This window comes from Terrapene carolina, unplaced genomic scaffold (assembly GCF_002925995.2).
Source record: "Terrapene carolina triunguis isolate 2854851 unplaced genomic scaffold, T_m_triunguis-2.0 Scaffold119, whole genome shotgun sequence".
In the NCBI taxonomy this organism is placed as follows: domain Eukaryota; kingdom Metazoa; phylum Chordata; order Testudines; family Emydidae; genus Terrapene; species Terrapene triunguis.
The window spans coordinates 2,749,408-2,761,613 of record NW_020664470.1 but is presented as its reverse complement, the minus strand read 5'-3'; the positions used below and the strand labels follow the sequence as shown (position 1 = coordinate 2,761,613).

The 12,206-nt window shown below is 42.9% G+C and overlaps 1 protein-coding gene across 1 annotated transcript; it reads left to right on the top strand.

The window, feature by feature from the left end:
* The first annotated feature begins 7,275 nt into the window (after window positions 1-7,275).
* Window positions 7,276-8,208, top strand: LOC112103616 (olfactory receptor 5V1-like). Its single transcript, XM_024195490.2, has one exon. The coding sequence runs from the start codon at window positions 7,276-7,278 to the stop codon at window positions 8,206-8,208; it is 933 nt and encodes a 310-aa protein (XP_024051258.2).
* The last annotated feature ends 3,998 nt before the right edge of the window (window positions 8,209-12,206 follow it).

Sequence of the window (12,206 nt, the reverse complement as noted above, 5' to 3'; positions counted from 1 at the left end):
GTTTAGACTTTTACATTCCATTATAATATTAATTCTAGTATAATATATGTATTATATTTTATATATATGCAATACTTTATATTGTACCATAAAGACTTTACTTTTTCAAAATGAAATATTCAGATGTTTCTGCATCCGTTTTTTTCAGACATTTCATTCTACAGGAAATGTTGACATTTTATTCTAATTTGTAATAAACAAAAATTTGGAAATTTCAAAATTTCTCATTGAATGGTAATTAATTTTAAGTCCCCTAATGTCCTAACATTTAACACCCCATCAACCTCTGCTGCTTCCTAGAGTCCATTATTCAGTATAGCCTCCGGTTTCCCACCCACCCTACCCTCTGCTTCCCCCTAGTGCCCATTATACAGTATAGCAGCTCCTTCCCCACCCCCACCCTCTGCTGCCCCTAGTGCCCATTATATAGTGTAGCTGGGTTTTGTTTGAATTTATTGTCTGTGAAAGGTGCTAGATTGATAGCCTTGGAGAATGAATCCCTCTCTTCACCACGGAACATATACACCATGAGCAGGGGCAATGTAAAATTCTTTATGCTGCTCTACCAATATTTGCTGACTGTGACCAATAGGGATGAACTATAGAAGTGAAAGAAAAGCTCACTCTCCACTCTCCATACCCCATTCAATCCATTGCTCCTCTGCTGAGTATTCCAGCAAGAGAGACAATTTGTGCCAATTGTTGCTGGTGGCATTTTGTGTTGTGGGGGGAGTTAGATTGTGACAGGAGCTAGTTGGGGAAAAAATAAAATGCATTTTTTAAAAAAAATCCAATTTTTGTTGTTGTTTAAATGTTCCAATTTTTAGGAAATTATTTTAAAACTGAAAGCTTTCCACCAGCTCTAGCTGTGACCCTATTCCTTTCCCACAGGCTACAAAACATAGTGACTGTTTTTGTGTGAATGAAATATCCTCTTTTTAGTCATCACAGCTAAACCCTCAATCATTTCTTCCACTGGGGACATTACAATCACAACGGGTTAGAAGATACCAATTATTTTACAGGATTTTTTTAAAATGAGTTTTGAAATATATATTTTTAAACTTCCCCAAATCGTGGGTCAATTTTTCCTTAAACCAAAGCTGTTTGTGGGGAATTTTGAAAGAAATAAAATGATATACACATTTCCTGGGCAAAATCATTGGCATTTTTCAATGGAGAAAGAAAAGTGAAAGCTGTTCCCTCCTCCCTTCAGTTCTTCAGTATACAGGCATCATTTTTGGCAACAAATAAGAATCAGTTTTATGAAAATTGACAATTTGTACTTGAAAGTGAACCAAAAACTGATTTTTTTTTACTGAAAACCAAAAAAAGTTACAAAAAATGGATTACCATTTGTTCAATGTAAATTCAGACGATTTTCATAAAAGCATAGAATCATAGAACATTAGGGTTGGAAGAGACCTCAGGAGGTCATCTAGTCGAACCCCCTGCTCAAAGCATGACCAAGCCCAACTAAATCATCCCAGCCATTGCTTTGTCCAGCTGGGCCTTACAAACCTCTACAGATGGAGATTCCACCACTTTTTTGTTTTGGCTAAAAAGCTACTTTCCATCACACAGACACATACAGACTTGTAGAGACAAAAATGTCAGCCAGCACCAGTTACATCAGTGAGAAATGAATCACCCGACTCTATCAAGGGTTTTAAATGATGGCAACTGGAACCGTATGTCGAGACTCAGATTTTAAAGAAATGAAGGGGATCTGGGCAGCCAAATCTCATTAATTTTCTTGTGAACTGGGCACCCAAATGCCTTAAACTCTGTTGAAAATCTGAACCACATTCTTCATTTGAGTCTCTGAGATTTCACAAGTTAAGCAGGGTTTGGTTGCTTGGTTTTTGGACGAGAAACCACCAAGAATACTTCAGTGAGCAGGCTAGGTAGCTCAGGTTGTGTGTGTGTGTGATATCCCCTTGGCCTTAGTGCTGGCTCGGATGCTCCAACCCAGCAGTAGGGGGCACTGTGTTGCAAGGTGGGGGCTCATTAGAGGTACTTCCCCTCAAAGTCTGTACTGAACCCAGTTGCTTGGCATGATTCTAAGCGAAAGTTCTATGGCCTTTTGCAGAGTCACAGCTTTCCAAGATTGTGTCCCCCATCCTGTAAGCATTCTTTGTTCTGAGATGTATACATTTCTATTTAGCCCTATTAAAACACAAAAGTTCTTCATTGGTTTCTTGGAAGATATTTGCATCTGCTTTGAAAACTAACAGGCTGAGCGTAATTGTCTATGTCTGGGATTTTCAGTGGAGCCCAAGGGAGTTGAGTGCCCAAATCGCACTGAAATTCTCTTATCCTGATTTTTAATCATCTCTGTGCTGCAGCCTTTTGGGAGTGAGACCTTGGGAGTGAGGTGTCTGGATATTCTATATTATAGATCTGCTGATGCGTCACTTCACCCACACTCTGCTTTGAGCAAAGATAGGCTTGGTGTGTGTTTAGGGGTTGGGTTTTTCCATCCTTTAGCAGATGTGGAGAGCGCACCCGTCTCACTTCGGATAAGCAATGTGGGGCTGAGAAGCAAGTGGAAACAGTACTTATAACCAAGGTAAATGCTTCTTTATGAGCACTGAAGATGTTATCTTATTACAGCAGAGCAGAGAGTTAGATAGGGTCTTAAAGGGCCAGCATCCAGAGTTTCCAAAGGTATTTCAGCACCTAAAGATGCAGATACTTACCCAATGGGCGTTTCAAAAGCAATTGTTTTCAAGAAGGGAGAGGGAGCCAGTGCTTATGGCATGGTTGGGGTTATGAGTGACTTGTTTTCAATTCTCTGTTCTGCTGCAGATTTCCTGTGTGATTGTGGCTAAGCCAGGTACATAATGGTTTAATTTACATTGAAACCAATAGGATTTAGGCACCTGCTTCCATGCCCTTGAAAATCCCACTAGGTGCCTAGCTGCATTTTTAGGCACCTAAATACCTTTGGAAAATTGGCCTTTGTTTCTCCAGATGTAAATATGGAATTCTTCCAGGCCTCACAAGGATCAATACATTTTAGATTGTGGGGCTTTCAAGTGCTAGGGATATGGAGCTCAGGTAAGTACCTAAGATAGGTAAATAGCTTTGAAAAGCTGGCTCCATGTTCTGATTTCGGTAGCCCTCTATCAACTCTGAAGAGATCCTCCAGATTCACACCAGGGTCACTGAGATCAAAACCTTGCTTTCCAGGGTCTGAGATAATGGCCTGACTTCTGCAGTCTTTTCTCAGGCAAAAATCTCACTGGCATCAGAAGGAGTTTTGCCTAAATATTAGTGAAAACTGACCCTGCACTCCTTACTCATCTGCGTAGCTACACTGAAGAGAATCCCGTATTTCTTGTGGCGTAAGGTATTACTCATCAAGAGTAAGACCTGATTTATCACAGACTTTCTACCAGTATAACTATTTTAGTTACGACCATGTTTTTTTTATCAATATAGTTATACAGTACCAACTCCTCGTGTAGACATAGTTATAGCTTATTCCTAGAACTGGTTTGAAACAATATGCTGTTTTGTCAAGACATATCAGTTTCCATGAAACATTCATCTGGAAGTTTTTTGGGTGCAGGGTACAAAGAGAGATTCAGTAGCTGTGTGCTTAGGGTAGGAGCTGGGGATGTGGAAAATTGATATTCAATCTGTCCTCTGCCTGAATTGGAATCCTTGGCTGGAAAAATATTCTGCTGTGACTCATGCAGAATAGGACTCGAAGCTGGGTTTCTCCCATCCCAGACTGCTCACTAACTGCCAGGTGATACCCACCACTCTCTTAACACAGTTCTGTTTTCATTAAAATGTTCTGAAGGTTTTGTTTTCATAGTGTTATAGAAATGAGGCAGGAGTAAATATACTTAGACCATCCCTGATGGGTGTTTCTCTAATCCGTTCTTAAAACTTCCACAACCCCCCTAGATAACTTGTTCCAGAGCTCAACTACCCTTAGAGTTAGAAAGTATTTCCTAATATCTTCATTCCGCAGCATAAACTGATTCCTCCTTGTCCTAGCTTTAGTAGATGTGAACAACTGATTACTGTCCTCTTTATAACAGTCCATAGCTGCAATGATATATAGCACCTTTATATTGCTATAACTATGTCCACACAAGCAAGAATTGTAATCCCTACATAGTACAACTGAGCATGACTGATTTTTTCCGCATCAAAACCATGTATTTTTCAATGGAAAATGGCTTTTCAATCAAAGGGAATTTTTTTTTTGCAGAAACAATTGTTTTGTCATAATATTGAAAAAACTAAAACTATTTTTGTTTTGTTTTTGGCAAACCAAAAAATGTCCAGTGACAAATTCCAGCAGAAAAGAAAAATGTTCATTTTTGTCAAAACTAATGCAGAATTTTTTTTTCACGATTCACCTCCAAAATCAAGCCCTAGAGGATAATTTGCATGAATGAGGGTTGTAGAAGTTTGTAACTTCTGGGATTTCTTTGATTCTGATGCTGATTCTCATCTGCAGTGTGCTAAAGGGGGCAGATAAAATGTAAAGTGTTATATAAACTGAACAGATTACGTTATTGATTATCAATTGCTAATCACTAGTATGTAACTGATATTCTTAATAACTACTGTTAATGAGCCATGTAAGCCTAATTTTTGGAGGGCTGATTTCCTTTCTGTGCTGGAAATGTAGGCTGGACTTCTCAAAAACAGCAAAGGGAGTCAAGTGCCCAATCTCATTTCTATTCTTTGTGATTGTGGTGCCTAAATCGCTTAGGTTCTTTGGCTCCTGCAAGGCTCTGTTTCAATCTCAGCACTAGAGCTGGTCACGATTTTCCATCTAACACAATTTGGATCAAAAATGTCTTTTTTATCTTTATTTTTTTTTTTGCAGGAACATTTTATTTTCTGCAAAAACTGAACATTTCTCAGTCAAAGCTTTTCTGGTTTAGGTAACATTCATTTTTGAAACATGATTTTTCAACAGAAAGCTGAAAATTTTCACTGAAAAGAGGTTTCTACAATCAATGTATTTTCAACAAAGATAGTTTTTGGAAAGTGATTTTTTTCAGGTTTTTATTTTTTTTTAAAGAAGGGGGAAGAAAGGAATTCTTTCACAGGAAAAGTCAACAAAAACGAAAATTTGTCAAAATTTCCAGCAAAATATAATCAACCATTTTGAACTAGCTTCACTCAGCATGGAACAGCCCAACCCCATTGCTTAATGCAAGAACAGCTCGGCTAGCAAGGGAATCAGCACAGCTACATTCACATATTATAAAGCACTTTAGCTTCATGGGACAGCACCATTAGCTTAATTCTTCTACAGGGAAACTGAGGCACAGATAGGGGAAGTGACTTGTCCATGGTCACACAGCAGGGCAGTGGAAGAACCAAGAATAGAACCTAAGGGTCCTGACTTCTTGCCTTCTTGAAGACCAAGGGATCAGCTTTTCAAAAGAGTTTAAGGCTTAGGAGCAAAATCCCACTGAAAGTCAGTGGGATTTGTGCAACTACATCTCCTAGGGGCTTTTTGCAAACTGCACCCAAGATTATTCCCCTCTTGATACTATTGCTAAGTGCTGCCAAAAGCTATGTCACAACAGTCACTAACAGACTCATCTCCTCCAGCAGCTCTGCACAGCGAGCGGCAGCCGGAGCTAGTCTCAGAGCCTGAGTCGCCCACCTCCCTCACCAGGTTTCAGACCCCAAGCTTCCCTCTGAGCTGCAACATGCACATGGCTAATTTTAGCATCCTATCATGAGCCCCGTGAGACCAAGTCTGTCAACCGGGATCTGAGACTTGCTGCCACTCACAGTATAGATGTACCAGGGAATACCCTTTCATATAATAGTGCAGTGCCAGGGCAATAGATAATCTTTCTATAAGAACATAAGAACAACCACATTGAGTCGCAACAATGGTCCATCTAGCCCTGTATCCTCTCTTCCGACAGTGGTTGGTGCCAGATGCTTGAGAGGGAATGAACAGAACAGGGCAATTTCATGTGATCCTGTGATCCTGTCCCCTCTTCTGGCAGTTGGCAGTTTAGGGACACCCGGAGCATAGGGGTGCATTCCTGACTAATATCCATTGAGGGACCTATCCTCCATAAATTTAACTAATGCTTTTTTTAACCCAGTTATACATTTGGCCTTCAAAACATCCCCTGGCAATGAGTTCCACAGGTTGACTTGTGAGATGTGTTAAGAAATACTTCCTTAAGATTGTTTTAAACCTGCTGCCTACTAATTTCGTTGGGTGACCCGAGCTCCTGTGTTATGTGAAGGGGTAAATAACAATTCTCTATCTATCTATCTATCTATCTATCTATCTATCTATCTATCTATCTATCTATCTATCTATCTATCTATCTATCTATCTATCTATCTAGGTAAAGACTAGAAGGGAGAGATAGCTCAGTGGTTTAAACATTGGCCTGATAAACCCAGGGCTCTGAGTTCTATCTTTGAGGGGGCCATTTAGGGACCTAGGGTAAAAAAAATAATAGTTGGGGATTGGTCCTGCTTTGAGTAGCAGGTTGAACTAGATGACTGCCTTCTAACCCTCATATTCTATGATCACTAGATTATGTAATTTGACCTTCTGTGTATCACAGGCCCTTAAATTCCACCCAGTTATGCCCCTGCATTGAGCCCAATAACTTGTGTGTGGCTAAAGGCTATTTTCCAGAATGGCATCCAGTCTAGATCTGAAGTCATCCAGAAATGGAGACTTCATTACTTCCTTTAGTAGTTTGTTACAATGGCTACTCAACCCCCACATCTTCCTTTTACAGGGATCTTAAAGCTCTGAACTCACAGTGAAATAAAGTGGTACTTAGACATCTCACTTCCTTAGATTCTTTTGAAGAGATGAGTCTTTTTAGACAAAAGGACATGTATGTCCAGCCCAGGACAGCTGTCAATATTATTGCATAGAAACAGGCATTGGAATGTGAAATTATATAATCTTGCTATTGACTTATAAAATCCTATAATATTGTATAACAGTAGGGAGGAATGTCGGTGCATTGAATTTTACAACCAGCTCAGGGATGTGTTTTGTATCAATTCTACACTCCAATGAGGGACAACAAATTATTTAATATAAAGGATTCTGATTTTAGTTCTGCAGGAAAAAGGACCATGCGGTGAACTAAGGTATGCTTATGTGGATCCAATTGCATTTATTGGCAATATCTGGATGAAAATTACACCTCTGGAATTTCCAAAAAGGGACTTCCATTGGCAGAAATCAATCACTCAGTCAAGCCGATTGGCCAGCCTTGTAGGATTACGATTATCAGGATGGCAGATGCAAGGAACCAAACAGGTGTGTCCGAGTTTATTCTGCTGGGTTTCTCTGACCACCCTCAGGTGCAGCTGATACTATTTGTCGCCTTTGCATCGGCCTATGCCGCGGCCCTTCTTGGGAACGTCTCCATCATCACAGTCATCTGTTCACAGCCTGGACTCCACACCCCCATGTACTTCTTCCTGGTCAACCTCTCCCTGCTGGACATTGGCTGCGTGACCTCGACCGTGCCACAGATGCTGAAGAACCTGCTGGCCCAAAAGAAGGCCATCTCCTTCCAAGGCTGTCTGGCACAGATGTACTTCTTCACCGCCTTCCTGGCGACGGAGCTGCTGCTGCTGACTGGCATGGCTTTCGACCGCTATGTGGCCATTTGCCACCCCTTGCGCTACTCCCTTGTCATGAGCCGGAGGACCTGCTGCTGCCTGGCAGTAGGGATATGGGCATCGGGCTTCCTAATCTCTCTGCCACATACTCTCTCCTTGCTCCGCTTGTCCTTCTGCGGGCCCAACATTATCAACCACTTCTTCTGTGAGCTACCACCACTGCTTCAGCTGTCCTGCAGCGACACAGGCTACAACCAAACCTTGGCCCTGGTGACGGATGTGTTCCTGGGCATAGGCTGCTTCCTCCTCACCCTCCTCTCCTATGTCTACATCGTCTCTTCTGTCCTGAAAATCCAGTCTGCCGCAGGGAAGCGCAAGGCCTTCTCCACCTGCTCCTCTCATGTGATGGTGGTGACACTTTTTTATAGCACTGTGATTTACACTTACGTCCGGCCCCCCTCCGCTTACCTGGACAGAGACAAAGCCGTGGCTGCTCTGTACACTATGGTCACTCCCCTTGTCAACCCCCTCATCTACAGCTTGCGGAACAAGGAAGTGAAGGAGGCCTTTAAAAAACTTACGGGTGGAAACAGAGGCTGAGATTTTCCACTCCATCAAGGGCAGCATTTCCAAGCATGTCCCTTCTCCTTTAGGAACAGTAATAGAGGGCAGGGAAAGCATGGCCCATTGGGTGGGGTACTGGCTTGGCTCATTGAAGAAGAAGGTTCAGTTCTTGACGCCTACAGCCTTCATGTGTGACCTTGGGTAAGTCAATCAGGGAGATGTTTCCAAAGGCATTTAAGCACCTAATGGGATTTTCAGAAGTGATTTGATTCCAAAGAGAGTTAGGGACCAGATTTTAAAAGATTATATTAAGTCCATGCATGTGACCACCACAGGCACTTCCTACCAAGTGTTACTTACATAGATATAAGTGACCAAATTCAAAATATGCAAGTAACAGGGTACCTTCACCACTAGGCCACCTCCTTGTGGCTGGGTCTGGGGATTAGCTCTCACCTGGGCTGGCATTCCTTCCCGGTGGATGCTTACACCTTGGCCTCTCTCTCTCTGGGAGTTCCCTCTTCATGACATAGACCTCTGTCATGATGGTCAGGTCACTGTTTAGTTTTCCCCTTCCAGGATGTCAAAGTTGCACTGGACAAGTTGTCCGTATGCCATGTCAGGCAGTCTTCCAGTCCACGCCTATGTCTGGAACCACTTTCCTAATTGATGGTAGGGAAACCTGGGCCCACCGTTACTCTGGGACGCAGCCCAGGGACTCTATGACCCGCAACCACAGTCTGCTCAATCTCAGATCCTGTTGCTGTTACCTTGGGATTGATCCTAATTCACCTTTCTATCTCCTGGCCCACCTCTGGGTTCACCAGTCTGAGCATCCTCCACTCACAGGGGCTACTTCACCCCTCTCACCAAACTATGTAGTCCAGGGCTGGATCCGGGGGCTCACTCTCCCCCTAGAACTCCTCCTTGTTCCTAGCCAACTTCCTTTCTCTATGGGGAATAGCTGCAGAGCTCCTCCTACAGCCCCCTGTTGCTCTCAACTTCCTAGATTTGTACATGCCCAGTTTGGCCCTACGCAGCTGGGCTTCATCACCAATTAAATTTTATCTGACCATGACTCTCCTACAGGTGCAGCCTATAAGGTCAATTGGACCTTTTCAACCTGCTCAGATCTTATCTGGGGTGACACCCCATCACAATGCAGAAGGGCAAAAATCAATCATCATTAAGGCTATGTTTTAGTCATGGGTATTTTTAGTAAAAGTAATGGACAGGTCACAGGCAGTAAACAAAAATTCACGGCCAGTCCTGTCCATGACTTTTGCTATATACCCCTAACTAAAACTTGGGCTGGGGGTCAGGGGTACTGGAGGGACAGTATTGGGGGTGCTCCTGGGAAGCGGCAACCTCCCTACCCAGCTCCTGGGAAGTGGTGACCTCCAACTCCTAGCTTCACGTGCTGCCTCTGCTCCACCCCAAGCCCCAGGTCTGCAGCTCCCATTGGCTGGGAACAGAGGCAGCACATGGAGCTAGGAGCTGAGTTCCTGTTGCCCTTCCAGGGAGCCCTCCCCCAGCATCACCCCGCACTCCAACCCCCAGCTTTGAGCCCCTCCCCCACCCAAACTCCGGGTCAGCCGCACAGGCCACTGCAGAAGTCACGGAGGTCATGGCAGGTCACAGAATCATCCATGACCGCCGTGACCTCCATGACAAATGCAGAGCCTTAATCGTCATTAATATCAATAAGTGTTTAGAATTGAATTGTGCTGACAAACCCAACAATGATACTACATAAGGGCTTCCCCAAATAAGACATCTTGTCTGTTCTGTGTCTGTCTTATCAACTGGGAGCTCTTGTGGGGCAGGGGCTGACTTCATGACTCTGATTTCCCACCCGTGAAGTCAGTAAGACTTTGCCATTGAGCTCAGTAAGATTAAACTCCATGTCTGTGTTTCGGGCAAGAGGGAACATGTTGTCAGTGCTAAGGAAATAAGAAAATACAGTCAGTACATAAATCATAATGGCACTAACCTAATGATATGAATGACTTTGCATGATATTTTATTGATATAGATTTAATAGTAATGCCACTAATAATAATTACCGGATTGCCAGTATTTTTGTCTAGCTAATATTATTATTAATCTTTTTTTTCTTTAAATGTATAATGTTGTTTAATAATTGATTGGGAAAGAGATATATCCTTGAAAAAAACTTGAATTAAGTTTAAGTAGCTCTGGAATCCCTTGTATTAAAGGTAAAGGTGATGTATTATTTTGGGTATGGGTGATCTAAGGACTATATTGAATGATGTGACAGGCAAGCATAGTCCTTTGGGACAATACGGGTGAAGTAAATTTCCTGGGAAATACTTCAGCAGAGGTGAATACAAATTCCTCCCCCACCCAGTCATGCCAACACCAGCCTCCTGAAGCTCTGACCTGAGGAAACAACCATTGTCTAGTTCTTACATGTTCCATGAATTTAAAGATCAAAGGCCTCTGGTGTGGGCTCAGATCCCACTTCTTACACCATCTATGTCATAGTACAGAATACATCTCTGTTTCCCTGCCATGATCCTGCAAGGGCTACCAGCTCCTCAACTGTCCCCTCTTAGAGGCACAGGCCTGCATTTCTGTCCCTCCTGACCAGTGTTTCTCCAGAATAAATATGTATATTCAAGGATTATGAGAAGCATAGATGCTTCAGTAATGGGGTCTAACTGATCAACATGTTCGGGGTCTGGAAGCAATTTTCACCAGGTCCAATTACCAGAGACCCTGGGAGTTTTTTGCCTTCCTCTGTAGCATGCATCACTTGCTGGTCTGAACTAGACACCTAGCTCACATTGAATTTCAATAAAATTTTGGGACTTAATTGCCTTTCCTTTGACAGCCCCAGATTGTGGGAGAATAACCACTGTTTGGTTCACTCAGATTTGGGGAGTCAGATATTTTTCTATTGATCAAAGTGCTGGGGAAGGCTCTGACCTATTTTGTGATGAGCAGTTGAAGAACCATGAAGCCTGCAATCTGGTCTTAGGTCTGACTCTTAGGGTGAGATTTTTGCAAGCTGTCTAGTGCAATAACAATTAAATTAATGAGACTTGTTCTCAGAAGATCTAGGCATCAGTGAAAAATCTGAGCCTGGCTTGGTTTGCTAAGAGCTCAGGCTCTATGACACCAGGATAATGGGTGGGATATACATGAAGGTTTTCCAAAGATGCCTTAGGGAGTTTGATACCCTAATCCTATGGAAAGGCAAGATATTCAGCTTAGTCACACAAGCCCTTAGGCCTGAAACAGGTTGCTATGACATGTGGACCAAAAGATAACCCTGTAATTATGAAGTGTACGATTTCAGTGAAAGACATTAAATCTTAGATTCATAGAATATCAGGGTTGGAAGAGACCTCAGGAGGTTATTTAGTCTGATCCTCTGCTCAAAGCAGGACCAACACCAAATAAATCATCCCAGCCAGGGATTTGTCAAGCCGGGCCTTAAAAACCTCTATGGATGGAGATTCCACCACCTCCCTAGGTAACCCATTCCAGTCCTTCACCACCCTACTAGTGAAATAGTGTTTCCTAATATCCAACCTAGACGTCCCCCACTCCAACTTGAGACCATTGCTTCTTGTTCTGTCATCTGCCACCACTGAGAACAGCCTAGCTCCATCCTTTTTGGAACCCCCTTCAGGTAGTTGAAGTCTGCTATCAAATCCCTCCTCACTCTTCTCTTCTGCAGACCAAATAACCCCAGTTCCCTCAGCCTCTCCTCATAAGTCATGTGACCCGGCCCCCTCATCATTTTTGTTGTCCTCTGCTGGACTCTCTCCAATTTGTCCACATCCCTTCTGTAGTGGGGGGACCAAAACTGGACACAATACTCCAGGTGTGGTCTCACCAGTGCCGAATAGAGGGGAATAATCACTTCCCTCAATCTGCTGGCAATGCTCCTACTTATACAGCCCAATATGCCGTTGGCCTTTTTGGCAACAAGGGCACACTGCTGACTCATATCCAGCTTCTCGTCCACTGTAATCCCCAGGTCCTTTTCTGCAGAACTGCTG